At 37.6% G+C, this 14,945-nt stretch overlaps 1 protein-coding gene across 2 annotated transcripts in view; it reads left to right on the top strand.

Moving 5' to 3' along the window:
* The window catches only part of LOC6559795, a 69,418-nt gene extending 55,231 nt beyond the window's left edge, over positions 1-14,187 (top strand). For both annotated transcript variants that reach the window (XM_032734119.2, XM_001986238.3), the window contains 4 exons: positions 12,393-12,555; positions 12,659-12,951; positions 13,244-13,447; positions 13,517-14,187. In XM_032734119.2, the coding sequence (XP_032590010.2) occupies positions 12,393-12,555; positions 12,659-12,951; positions 13,244-13,447; positions 13,517-13,774 (918 nt within the window). In that variant the 3' untranslated portion in view covers positions 13,775-14,187. The remainder of the gene's footprint in view (positions 1-12,392; positions 12,556-12,658; positions 12,952-13,243; positions 13,448-13,516) is intronic.
* Positions 14,188-14,945: the final 758 nt, after the last annotated feature.

The raw sequence follows: 14,945 nt of genomic DNA, 5'->3' as shown, positions 1-14,945 counted from the left end.
ACCTTAAATGTATTTTCCAATTTGCAACGTTTTTTTTTCAAATTTATGGCTTGCAAAGATTATTTTCATTTATATGCAATTTAATTTATAGTTTCAATTTATTCATGATTGATAGCACTCATTTCCCTTATTTTGCATACACAAAATATTTAAATAAATACATTTTTTTTAAAGCCGGCAGAGTTTTGTTGAGTGCCTTTCAATTTCTTGTTTAATCATCAGGGGCCTTTAGCATCAGCTTCCTTTATACATAGCTAGTCAATTGAGTAAATGGATTCCTTTTAACTTATACCCTACCATTCCTTGTCCTGCGTTACCCTTACCTTATTTCGACTCCTTAGCTTATGCTGCAGCCAGTACCAACATTTTGTTTGGCGTGTAGAGAACAACGCCTGATGTGCTCGGCTGTGCTCGTCATCTTGTCAGGCAGCTGAGTGGGTGGTGACTGTTAGCTGGCACTGTGGCTGCTGCTCATTTCTGCTGTGTATGTGAAAAATGGCGCTGTTTATCAAATATGCTACAATGTGCGAGTACCTAATGGGAGCAATAGCAACTAAAATATGCTGAACTTTAAACTTTGCTCGGAGCAAAAATTTGTGTTTTTGCCCTCTTTTTATTTTGTATTTGTCAAGTGCCGAATCATATTCAATGCACACACGTGCACTTAACGCTCATTAGTTTGTGGGTCTGTGTAGCTTTAACAAATTATTGCATATAACATGTCGTATGCTTGATATTATGTATACGCAATAGAACGTGGCCAGAAATGTGGCGGTTGCTGCTGAAAAGCCGAGTCTCGCACAAAAGTCTCCTAAAATGACCTGAATTCATACGACACCAACAAAACAACAAACACACACTCGCACACTAGTATGGTGTTTAGTTCAAGTTGTGCAGCGTCGCCGCGTAAAGTAGGCAACTTATTGAAATTTATGCGACTCCGTCTGCTTCTTTCTTTGGAAGTGAGTGTATGTGTGTGTGTGTCTGAAGTGTATACAATGCCTTGGCTTTAAACCTTTGACACTTTGGCTTAGTGGCACACCCAAAACACACACACACATGTCACACACTCATTCCCACAATGCAGCTGACCTGCATTCAGCTAGTTGTTTAGCTGTGCTCATTTTGCAATTTGTTTGTCGGTTTGCGTTTCACTTTTCATTAAGAGCTGAAGAGCTGCAGCAATTTGTTTTCGTAAATTGAGCTGATGCCCACAAAAAAACCACAGATCCTTTGTGGGCTGAATCAAAAGTGAACAAAACAAATCCAGAGCGATAACAACACCTCAGAAATTTCATATAAACGAAAGCACTAAATGCGACATGTGGCAAATGCCCCACGTGCGATTAACATATAAATAATATGTTAAAAGCGATGAAAAGCGCATAACTGATGAGTTTAAGTCTTAAAAAAGCGAACTTAAAACAAATAAAAAATCAATTTTCGAACTTTTATTTTTATCAAATCTACTTCGGTGGTAAAATTTTGTTGACAGTTGGCTACGGACAAAGAATCACTCTGTATTTTTGATGAGTTGACTTTTTAACTGAGAGAATTTCACAGAGATATTGCCATATCAATTTAGCTCATCAGCCCCTTAAATGATTTGCAAATATATTTATGCTATGATGCCGAAGGAGTTAAAGGATTTTTTGTATGTTTTTTGCTCTCCGTTTATAAGCTGATTTTACACCAGCCGAGTGCAAAATTCTCACTTGATTAAAATCTGCGTTTGTAAAAAAAGAAGTAAAAAATTAAGAAAAAAAATAAATATATAGTCAAAGTCATAGTCAAAGTGGCGAAAAATATATTATATTTGTTCTTAAATAGTATTCTACACTGATCATATTTGAAACATAGCAAGAATCATGGTTTATGGAGCAGTTCTAGGCTCAGGAGGGGCACAATAGATCAAACTAAGTCCAATCAGATTTGATTAAATACTATTCTATTTTTTTTTTTTCAAATAACTGATAAGTTAGGCTGCTTTACTGCAACCATTTTTGGTCATTATGAGCAATTAATAACACACACAAAACTTTCGTGCAAATCGAGCTATCTAGGTTAGGTGAGTTTCTGCCTTTTTGCATTTGAATACGTAAATGTTTAGGTGGACTTCCTTCCTTCCGCTTGTGCATGCCACATGCCAGCTACCATGTACAGCTACAGATATATAGATATGTATGTGATTTGTATAATTTCGTCAGATTTGCGGACTTTACTTTAGTTAATTGTGGCCCAAATAAACTCGCAGATGGCCCGACAATTGTTTAGGCAATTGAATTAATAACAAACAAAAATACAAAACAATTCATTAGTGTAAACGTTTTGCATACCAAATGACTGAATGTGGGGGTGGTTGAGGGGCAGAGTGAAAATTCGAAGCGGAATTGTCAATTTTCCACACGTTAAATCGTGGCCAAAAATCACGTTACGCATTTTAATTTGAATTTGTTGCTTTTGCTATTCGCTATTGTTTCTAAATTCCAAATTGAAAGAGAAGCGCGAACGCGACGAGCGATTTTGGTCAGCCGAGAGGACAAGCCAGCAACAAAATACCTTTTTGGCAAACGGCCAGCCCCACCCTGGATGGGTGGGGGTTTAGTTAGTTTGGAGCTGTAAGGGCTGATGAGCGGCAGCGGAAATGACGCGCAAACAGCAAATGGCCGCCAGCCGGAAATTGCTCTCGCTTGCATCCCTGCCGAAGTGCTTTTCCATGTCCACAACAAATTTCAAAAGGGCCAAAACGGAGACACTACGATGGGCCCCCACAGTAATCTCTATATTTTTTGTTTTTGTTTTTAGATTTGTTCGTTTTTTGTACCCTGTAGCCATTAAAATGACAGACAGCGTATCGGGCTGGAGGTAACATTTTTAAATGTTTGAACTGACTCAGTCAGTTTCATACTTAAATTTGATACTTGTTCCGCATTAATAAACTAAGCACATCCGAGATGATAAGAACTGGAATGGCTTAAGCAACCTGTACATTAATGATATGAGAAATATATAATCTTGCTATTGATCTAACCCCGAAATGTTGTAGTAATTATGACACTGTGCATACCTTATAATGTTAAGTTGCTAGTTATAGTAATATTGTTAATAAATATAAATAAAGGCACGGTATTAAATCCATAAATCTAGTATATGATAATATTTACTAAATAGCATTTGAGAGTGTATTAAAATAGCATTTGAGAGTGTATTAAAAATAAAATAGGGTGACTTACAAAATAATTCTGATAATAGTAATAGTATCCTAAAAAACAATTCAGAAAAAAAAAATAATAAAATAAACAAAAAACTTTGCAATTGCCTATGCCAGTCACCGTCACAGTTCGGGTCGAGGGGTGACAATGTTAGTTCAGCGATAAGTGGCCGATGGATTTGTGTGTTGATTCTTGGTGTGATGATGATGTCAGCAGTTTTGGTTGTGTTTTAGTTATTTGTTTGCCTTGAATGACTTTGGCACTGATAACGTCGGTTCCGGTTCACTTATAACCCCGCCAGCTATGGACTTTAGTTGTACAATATAACATTTTTTTACGAGCAGTCCCACAGCAGTTGTTTAAGAAATAAAATGCTTATGAAATTTGATTCATAATGTTTTATAAGTGGTTCATTATAGTCATGCCAGCCTGTATGCAGCGCAACGTGCAGTTACTTGTGCAGAATTTGAGCAACTCTTTCGCTTTAGCTGTGCGTGAACTTAAACAAGGTTAACTCATACTCAGGAGAGGGTATCGTTGAGTCAATCGCTTTTATTTTTGTGTCATTACGTATGTAGTTGTCGCTGTGGCCAGTTGAAGGCCATTTGGTGCCACGTTTTTCGCGCCTGCATGTAAACATTTGCATTTTATACGGGGTCCCCCACAAAAACCTGACCATGGCGTATGCCGGTCACGTGCTTCAGTTACAGTCAAAGCAAAAGTAAAAGCAGTTGCCATTTGCCGTTTATTTTGCGCAGCATTCTCAAATATATATATATGCATTCATATATATGTACATAGATATATATATATTCTTCTGGTTTTTTTTTTGACTACAATTACAAGTGCCGGCGGGTGGTTGAGACAGGAATGTCTTGCTCTAAGCCAGTTCAGTGGCTCGTGCCGTAAATTGTCGCGGGATTTTGGGGCCATGGTCTGCGACACAGCGAGAGGTCCTCTGGTAGTATTGGGGTTGGGGAAGCGAGGCGCGACATTTAAATGTTTTGCCAAAGTAAATACAAATAAAATGCCTCTGGGTCTGCCCCATAAATTGGCCATCTAATGCCCAGGCGATTGTTTGTTTATGCTCGGAGGCTTAACTCTGAGATTGTCAAAAATAAATGAGCTTCAATACGACTTTATTACTTCTAGTTGGAATATGAAATGGCCCATTTTCATTTCGCTTTAAATTCAAAGCCAAGGGAAATAACAATTTCAATTACTATTCGGTTGTTGTTTTTATTATTATTGAACACGCTACAAATGTGCAAGTATGATTTAGTTTTATGCTTTTTTTTCGGTGCTTAAGTAATTTTACTAGTCAGTAATAGCACACTTAAATAATGTTTATGTTTTACTTTGCAGCCTTAAAGCGTTTAATTGTATCTGGTTTTTTTTCCGAGTCCGTAATTTTAAACAAATAACAACTTGTTATAATAGTTTGAGCTGTTTTTGAATGTACGATGGGAAGAACTGATGTTATTATTGTTGCCACTCTTCGAATTCCACTCATAAATTGTAACTTCAAACAGCATAAAGCAGAATCCTTGATGCAAACCAACTTTTTTGTTTTCTCGTTAAACTTTTTGTGGCAAGCTCTACTCCTACTGCAAATGCATATTTCTGCTCATATTTGATGACATGCGCAGTTAGCTAACAGTTTGCTGAATTTTGGAGGGGTATGGGGTTGTGGCTGGGGAGAGTGGCTGCTTCTCAAGAAACCGAAACAAGTTGCAAACAAGTAAAGAACTTTGTGAATGCGAAATGCAACAGAAACGCAAGAAAGTTTACCAGAGAGGGTTGCAGCAACTGCTATTTGGATATTTTTGGAATTTATATTCCGACAGCCTAAAAGTTTCGACAATAAGAAAATATGAGGCCTTATCACTAAGTGCCACATACCAGTGGCGAGTGAGGGGCTGGGGGTTGACATGTGCAAATGAAGATACATACGCGTAACAAAAGGGGCTACATGCAGATACATGCATTTATGTGTATATCATTTATGCGCTCCTCTCGCTTGCCACATATTTGACTTTGGCTGCACTTCTTCTGACTTGGCTCAAATTGAAAAAGTTTTTTTGTGACACATTTACACGTTCTATTTATATACATTTTTATTTATTGTTTGTGCAATAAAATATGTATAAGAATATTCTCAATACTCGGTTCTGTAATTAAAGCAGGGCAATTATTTGTATTTTAAATTTACAGATCTTTTCTGTAAGCCAACCAAATTGTAATACATGAAAAATAAAGTCTCGTTTAGTAAATGAAGAAGAGAAGAACTCTAACTTTTTCTCAGTCTGAATCCAATCTGGTACCATTCAATACAAACTTAACTTTTTCTTCTACTCAAACTGTATTTAATTGATTGTTAGAAATCAATTTCACATTAAATTCTATACAAATTGCATGTAGGAACGGTTTCAATGACTTTTTGATCGTGATTTCGTCCTTTGCTTAATACATATTTAAGAATTAAGATTTAAATTTATAAAGAAGTTGTCGAAATTCAACTGCTGGTTTCAAGTTTCTTTCACAAATAGAAAGAAAATGAAAATTGGCAATGATGCGCTGAAAAGTATGCTTTTTATTTTATCTGACGCGCTGACGTCAAAGCGTAGCAGGTGACAGCAGCACCCTTCCCTCCCCTCCCCCCAAGCACACATAGCCGAAGGGGTCACCTGGAGTTATTCAATTGTGTTATTTGATATTTTGCTGCAGTTGCATTTACGTCACACAACGTGTCAAACAGTTTTTCTGTAGCGCCGCTTCCAAATTGCATTTACACATTTTACACCTTTTGAGTTGGGCACTCTGGCAGCGTGTTGGCTGCAACATGTCTGTGTATTTTCATATCCATGGCAACACACACACGCACACACACACACACACACACTCACTCACTGGCACACCCTGCGAACATGACTACTTAGTTATTTCATTTTTTTTAAGCCTTTGTTTCATTCACGCTTTAGGTGTCGTTGCAGTTAGTTGTATTGTATTAAATTTCATCCAAGTTGGGAATTTAAAATGTGCACAGACACACACACACACACACACGCACACACACTCAGAGACACATACATGTCGTGTCGCTAGTTGTTACCAACTTCTACGACACAATTAAAATGCATTTATAATGTTAATTCATTTAGTAGCGAACGAACACAGCATTTAATTAAATTTTGTACTGTGCAAAGTTAAATTGCAATTGCAACTTTTGACGTCTTTGTATACCCAGGAATGCTTCAGATGAAGTTATAATATGTCACTAATTAACTACAAATGAAATTGTACAGTTTTTTTTATAGATATAAGTATTGTTGAGATCAGTATCGTTGAATTATGCAAAACAAAAACTGTTGATAAGTGTTTTAAAAATATCCATTTGAATTATTCGAGATTTATTGTTAATTGTAATTGAATTATTATTACAATTGAACAACGCTGCAGGCTTTAGGCTAGATTAATAGTATTCGCTATATTGCACAGCTTGCTTAAAATTGAATGCTATTTACAGGGTATTTTATAGTCGCTTGAGCAAAGTTTGCTCCTCATTGCTTGCCTTCTGAAGTGAAAATGAGCATTTCTCTTGGCGCCTTCAAGATTGTGTGAGTGTGTGTCTACATACATACACACATACATATGTATATGAAAGTGCACATGCACACACACTTATATGTGTGTGTGTGTTTGTTAACCCAAAGACTGTTGAGAGCATTGGGCAACAAGCAGAGTCGCGCAGCGTGTCGACGTTCACTTTATGACTTTTGACTTTTTGGCGTTAGCTGCGAGTGCAATTGCCCCAAGCAACAGACAGAAGGATACATGCCACAAAATGATGTCGTGACACGTGTTATGTGCATCCCCCTGACAGCTGTCGGGCCTTGGGATACCATTTATATCTTGATTGCACAATTGTACCGCAACTGCAACTACTCAAGTGCTTTAACAAGCTTCTATTTGCAATTGATTCGCATAATCTGCTTTACTTCTTGAATTCTGCACAAATTGTTAATTTGCTTTAAAGCAAATGTACATTTTAGCTGCGTCTAGACCGGATGCAGTTGCTAAACGGAAATTAAAGGCTGCTGCGTGCCGCGTTGCCTGCCAGTTAACCTAATGAATCGAAAAACTTAAATATTCATGGGAAAATTTAAGTTTGTGGTTAGGGGCATATTTAAATTAAAAAATAAAAAAAACAAGTGAGAAAATAAAAAAATGAATAACAAATGCAAATTAAAACCCCATAATAAATTTACTCTTGCAATCCGATTGCAAAAGAGTAGGGCATAGAGAGCAACGGGACCCTTTGTATACCTTTCATTTTACTTCGAGTGCTTTGCATAAATCAGCTCAAAAAGTTCACGGCATAATTTAAATAAAATGTGGCATATCCACAAAGCAAAGAAAAAAAAATGAAAGTGTGAACTAAGCGGCTTAAAAATGTATTTGGCAGATACAGGTAGACCGAGCCTGGACAAATAGTTGCCGCGTTTCCAATTGATTGCGTTTCAGCTGAGGCGAACGCAATTCCAATTCAATTGGAAGCGCACAAAATCATTGGCTCCTTGACTCCTCCTCCTCCTGTGACATTTCATTATCGATTCTATATGCTCTCAAGATGCTTACAAAATGCATTTAAAGAGCTTTGCGCAGTTGCATGTTGTCACTTTAACAACATCATTAAAGTTGCAAAGAAACAAACATACATCACACACTCACATTTAGTGACACAACAATGTTGTTTCCTTGTTTCAATAAGAACTGATTTTACAACAATAGCATTGAGCACCAAGCATATCACCTCAATATCGGAACAATGTTGCCTGTCAGTCCCTGTTTCTGTCACTGATTGGATTGAAGTGAAGCTACCAAAGTATACCACAATTGAAGGGAATGGGGTGTTCAATTGCCAACCCTTTTGTATATTTCCGAGATCGAGAATGGTCTTACTTAAAGTTCAACAACAAACGTAAAAGCCAAAAGCTCTTTAATTTCTAACACATTTTTAACTTTAATTATTAGTTAATATTTTGAACATTAATTGTATGCATATTTCTAAAAGTCAACTGGAAAGTTTATCTAAAGTTTTTTATTTGGCAATTTAAATTATTTACACATCAAATAGCAGACAGTAAAAAAGGTAAACTTCAACAAAAATATAAAAGTTGACTCAGCAATGGAAAATTATTTCATAAAGCATAAATAAGTCATTTTGAATAAGTATATACATTATATACATAATATATATATATTGTGCTTATTTATGTATTATTTATGTTTTAATGTGCTTAAGAGAATAGCAAGTCAAATCAAAGGCGCAAATTCCTAGTGCCAGGAAAGGGCAGTAAATGCTGCTGGTAATTGCTTAACATTAAGCTGGACAGGTGGAGCTCGTTGTCCTTGTCGACCTGTGTGCATAAAAAGCATAATGAATGCGCAGCCAATTTTACACTCAGAAAAAAACATTGCACTTGGCGCCAAGGGTAACTCATCTAATTATAATTCCTAAAGCAGACAACAGCTGAACTTGAGCGCTACTTTCTATACTATTTTCTGAATTTCCGAAATATTGTCTAACGAAAAGTCTATGCACTTCTACTTTTAAGAAATATTTTATATTAGAAATATATATTTCCAAAAAAAATAGAAGAAAAGGCTTTTTACTGCTAAGAAATTTGTAAATCAAGAAGAATATTCCATTTTTTTTTTTTGTTGAAGTGAGCACACGCACAAAACACATATATAAAGAAGCCTGGATTCGATTTTATCCTGCAGGCAATTACATGCATACACACGCACTGACACAAAGTGGCAGCCATAGTTAGCCTGTGTGTCCTGCGTTCTGGGCGCTTTAATCGGACTCATTAGCAGCGACACTTTAATGAATATGCCCGGGCAACTCGACGGTCGCCTCGTCAAATGACAGGATGCGCAGCATCAGCAATCAAGCCATTCTGCAGAAACCTTCTCTCTCTGCCTCCCTGCTTCTCGCCCTCCTTCTCTCAAAAGCTTTGTCTCCCTTTAGTGTGTCTATGACCGCTAAATGGATTGCTCGCTAACGTGCCATAAATGTAAATTTATGGCCATCATTAGGTTAAGGTCTCACTAGCGTTAACGCTTACCTTACTTTCACCTCAACTTTTAATGTGCATTTAAAATATAACAGTTTGATTTAATTAGTCCAATTTCAACGTTACAGCATTTAACTAAACTGCTAAATTGTTCATAGCAAGCTTTTAGCTTTCAGTGAACCACATTGCTCAAGCTCAAGTAGCAAAAGTAAAAGTACTTTAGCATTTAATATGTAATATTCAAGAATAGTTTAATTACATTTTAATATGACTTGGTGTGCTTAAGGTATTAATAGCAAGTATGTTTGAACTTTTAATCAAATTACATTACATACTTACATCTTCATTCGATTATGGATGATAGCCTTCAAGTGCATTCACAGACACTCATTTTTTTACTCAGAATTTTATTACGTCCGCATCATTAGAGTTAAAGCTTTTGGCTCAATAAAAACATGTGCGAAAAGTGGCCATTGGGCGTGTGTAAACCATTTCCTGTATGTATTAAATTGTTGTTTACATGTTAAAAATGAAATACAAACGCTAACAAATGCTACTTTTACTGCCAACATGTCGTTTGTCATAAAATAGCATTAAAACAAACGCACAAATGGGCAACCAGTGATAAAGTGCTTGCAATTGGTCGGAACTGGCTATAGAGATAGAGGGAGACAGATATATGGAGCGAGAGAGAGACAGAGACAGAGAGCCTCTCTTTAAAAAAGAGCCATATATCAGCTTTTGAGAGTCACGCACGCCGTGGGACGAAAACTTTTGTCGTCTGCTGTGCCAGATAAAAAATGTTACACATGCAAAATGGCAACTTTGTCAATTTTTATTTGTTTATTTCGTTTGCTGTGCTCGGTTTCCACAAATTCCCCTGTTCCCCATGCTCATCATCTCCATAATGCACAATATGTATATATTTCTCTCTCTCTCTCTACTATTTAATAGATATGTTATAAGCACTTCCCGTTTTTTGGCCGGGGCACATTGCGTAAAGTGCTTTTCCGAGTATTTTCCATATATACTAATATTTTTATATGTTTTTCTGTGTGTTTGTGTCTTTTTTACTTCAATTCCATTTATTTAAGCTTCTAAGAAAGTGAGCCTACTTTTGTGGCACGCTGAAGAGCAGTGTTATATGAGAACGCTTCAATGCCTCATAAAAATAAGCTTAGTTTCTGATCTCTCCTACAGCATATGAGGCATCAGGTTGTCTAAAGAGTTTGAGCATGATAAGCACTTTGGAATCTAAATTTATAAAGTTTAAACTCAAGACAACAGAATGTCAACTGCTGAGTGCTTAAAACTTTTGAGTTATTCAAGTTAAGCTTCATTTTTTTAAATGCCACTTTAATCTTCCTGCGCATATTTTGCTAATATTTAGATTAATTTTGAGTTGTGAAATTGCTCAGACAAAGTCTTAATATTGTTGTGGCACGCTGATCTGCCTCCAAGTCACAATCGAGAAAACCTATTTAAATTTAAACGTTTTCATATTTTCATTGAAAACTATCTTTAAAAGCTGAGCCACGCACTTTTTCGTATAAATTTCACGGCTGAGTTGAGACTGCTGACCGCAAGCCACTAAATTGTGGCAACAGCTGCTGTTGTTACTACCGTTGCATATTCATTTCAGTAAGCTTTGTGCAGCTTATGCCACGACTGCGGTTGTTAGGCCTGGGGCAGAGGCAGTGGCAGTGTGCAGAGGAATACCTGTGACCCTGGCTACATAGCTCTGACTCTGACTGATGGCCAGGTGAATTCAGTTGCCAGCGTCAGGTTGGCTGACTGCCGCCGGATTAAGTAAAATATGCAGCGGCGGACACGATTAAAAATATGCAGCGCTTGCTGCGGCAAATTGCAGCAGCTTTAATAATGCTGCCACGTTGCCTGCATTAATAATAAACCAAAGGCGCTTACATTTTTTCGACTGTTTATTTGAGCCTTTTGTTTTCTTTTTGTGCGTGCCACAATATTTGTTACTCAAATTATATGCTTGAGAGAATTTTTCATTTTAACTATTTGCTCACGCAAAAAGTTGAAAGCAATCGTGCTCACTGACAGAAGCTGTTTGGCACGAAAAAAAACCCTTTTACTTCAGCAGGAATTTTCATTTTATGATTTTTCTGGCGCCCAAATGTGTGCTACAATTTTGTAAATTCATTCAAAGTGAGCAAATTTTGAAAAATGTTATATTTTATAATAACTTTAGTTACATAAAATAACTTGATAAATCATAACGTAAAAGTTATTAGAATACAATTATCTCTTCTCTGTTCGCATATGTTTTTCCTATCGATTTGCCACTTGAATATATTAAGCTTAGATTGTTGTAATATGTGTTTTTTTTTTTTTGATATATGCTATTAAAATGTTCAAGGAAACGTTTGCAATTTCATTAGTTTAATGCGGTCAGCAGGCAGGCAGGCAGCCAGTAAAAATATCGGCCACGGAACTTGGGACAGATGGGCAACCAGAGTCGACAATTCGAGCAAACCAGGCAGACAAAGTTTTTAAATCTTTATTTATACAGCTTCCGCAGAGCATTTTGTCGTTGCTGAAAGTTTGTGGCTTCCAATGTGGTTGTATATGAGGCGTATTTATGTGCGTGTGTGTGTGTGTATGTGTGTTAAAGAGTGTGAGTGTTTTGTGTGGGTGCTTAAAAATGAAATAATTTTGACAGCCACACTTTTGCGGCTACAAATGCAAAAAGCAAAAATGCCTTGACAAAAGTTTCGCCAAGGGTCACACAACACGAGCAAACAGGAATACCAACTGGGAGCCTGGAGCTGTGAGGAATTGGGGTGAGGAACGTCATGGGTATAGGGTTGGGTTGTAGTTGGGGTAGAGTTGTGGTATTGGTTGCCAAAGAGCTAATGGAATTGAGTTGATGCCGACCCTCGGCAAGCTCAAAGCGGATTATGCTGTGCAACTTGGCAAATTGTTTATTTTCCAGGCAACAACGACAACAACAACAACACATTGAAAGTTTTGCAACTCTTCTCCTCATTCCGACAAAACACCCCTACTTTTTTTGGTTCATTTTAGCAGTCGTATCTGAAATTGCCACACGCTTTTGTTTTACTTGCAGTGCATGCGCGCCTATGTGGACTTTGAGATAACGGAAGGCGCCTACGAGATCTCCTGCCCCGATGCCAAATGCCCAACACAGGGCGCCATCTCGCTGCCCGAAATTGCGAACCTATCCACAACGAATCTGCTTAAAAAGCATCATCGTTATCGACTAAATCGAGGTACGTTTCTCTCCCTTCCTCTCTCTCTCTCTCTCTCTCTCTCTATCTCTCTGCCCCATCATAATCAGAACGCATTTATCAACCGATTATTCTTTTGTTATAGAAATCGAATTGGACAAGACGCGCACCTGGTGTCCACGTGCTGGCTGCGAGACAATTTGCATGGTCGGTGGCAGCACTGCGGTGGCTTCGACTACTAGTGCGGCTGCTGGTGCGGCTGCTGGTGTGAGTGGTGCGGCTGGTGCTGCTGGTGGCAGCTCCATTTGTCAAATGGATGAGTCGCCATCCACATCGCAGAGCTACACACCACAACTCGATGGCGCTGCGCCGCTTTTATCGATATCCGTGCACTGTCCCTCCTGCAAGGACGAGTTCTGTGCGCTCTGCAAAAAGGCGGTGAGTAGCGGAATTAGACATATTTAGAGCAGCACAATTTCACAAAGTTGTCTCCACGAATTGTATGACTTGGGAATAGACAGTGACATGTAACCACATTCGACTGCACAGCTTGTCCAAGGCAAATATGTGGTTTAAAGGGATGCCCGGGTTACAGAAAAAGTAAATCATTAAGTTATCAATACGGATTTAGACAGTGACAGGAATTGTTGTAGTTGTTGTGCTATATTCTGTCAGCTATTGCATATTCATAAATATAATAATAACCCCAACTCTTATTACCATTTTGCAGTATCATCCGAACATAAGTTGCGAGGAGTTTGGACGTCGCCTGATTGCTGATGGTCAGGATGATATTGGGATACCGTTCGACAACGAGCTCATCAAATGCTGCCCGATGTGCGCGGTGCCCATTGAGAAGGACGAGGGCTGTGCCCAGATGATGTGCAAGCGTTGCAAGCACGTCTTCTGCTGGTACTGCCTGGCCAGTTTGGATGTGAGTAGACTCTGCAGTTGACAGCTTGACAATTGACATAACTAATGCAATCTTTTGGTGTATTCACAGGATGACTTTCTGCTGCGGCACTACGACAAGGGTCCGTGCAAGAATAAATTGGGTCATTCGCGTGCCTCCGTTGTGTGGCATCGGGCACAAGTAATTGGCATCTTTGCCGGCTTTGGCATACTACTTTTGGTGGCATCGCCGCTGCTGCTGTTGGCGGCGCCGTGCATTATATGTTGCAAGTGCCGTGGCTGCAGCGGCTCCAAGATAGATGAGGGCGATGCCGAGCTGGAGGACGAGGTGACCGCTTTGCAGGGCTAGCTTCATAGCTACCATTTTTTGCGATCAATAACCATTTTTGAAATTGCGTGCAAACCCACTTTAGTAGCAGCAGCCTGCAACCTGCAGCCTGCCCCCTGCCCCTTTTTAACAAAATAAACCTGACTAGTTATTTTAAACACTTGCTACTAGATGCAGATGCATACATGTATGTATGTATGTGGTTGCAACAATTGTGAGGCGGGAGCGAAGAACAGTTTAAATTTATTTTTATTGTATGCATTGTATAGTATGTGTTAACTAAATTGTGATATTTACAGTGATTCGATTTTTAATTGAATCGAAATTTGTTGAACCTATACAGAGAACAAGAGCGCGCCTTTGATTCTTATTTTTCGTGTTTTAGGTTTCGTTGTGTCGATTTCTTTACGAATGTACATACATTATATATTTATATACATCTGTGTATGATGTATATATATATGTATATGTATATATATGTGCGTTAATCAATGTATTGTTTCTTATTTTTGTCCATTCAAAAAGATTGTATAAGCTACATTTTAGAGAGTAAGTTAGCCTAAATCTACTAGCCCACTCTAGCATTTTAAGTATATAAACTCCTCGTCATTTATTTCAGAATGTTCTGCTTTTATTACATACATACATGTAAACACACACACAATCCCACACCCACAAACACACACGCACGACCTTTTTCTCAAGTATTATGGAATACAACATGCAACTAAAATGAATCCAATTAACCAGCTAAACAAAAAAATTGTTAATTGATTTCAAATGTTTGTGAAACTGCTTGGAAATGCTTTTAACTACTTAAATATATATACAAACAGTAAAATACACACCGAGCGTGTGAACTTAATTATAACAAAAATATATATAACTCAGCTGAAACACAAATCATATACGTATATATATATATATATATATATATATGAAGATATATATATGTATAAGAAATGGTTTTGATCGATGTAAATTATTAAAATACTTATTTAATGCATAACATACAAATATCTTAAATATATATATTAATGTGTGTGTATATTATAAAACCATGTTTAAAGTCTACTCTTAATGTGAACAACTACCGCGTATGCTGTTTGAAATAAAATGTTAAAAATAAAAACGGTTGCGTTTTATTTAAATTTGAATGCGAGCATTTGTTATCGATATGACAACTCACTCG

Source organism: Drosophila grimshawi, unplaced genomic scaffold (assembly GCF_018153295.1).
Source record: "Drosophila grimshawi isolate 15287-2541.00 unplaced genomic scaffold, ASM1815329v1 contig_1367, whole genome shotgun sequence".
NCBI lineage: Eukaryota > Metazoa > Arthropoda > Insecta > Diptera > Drosophilidae > Drosophila > Drosophila grimshawi.
Note: the sequence above shows the minus strand (reverse complement) of the source record. Positions and strands in the feature narration are given on the sequence as shown.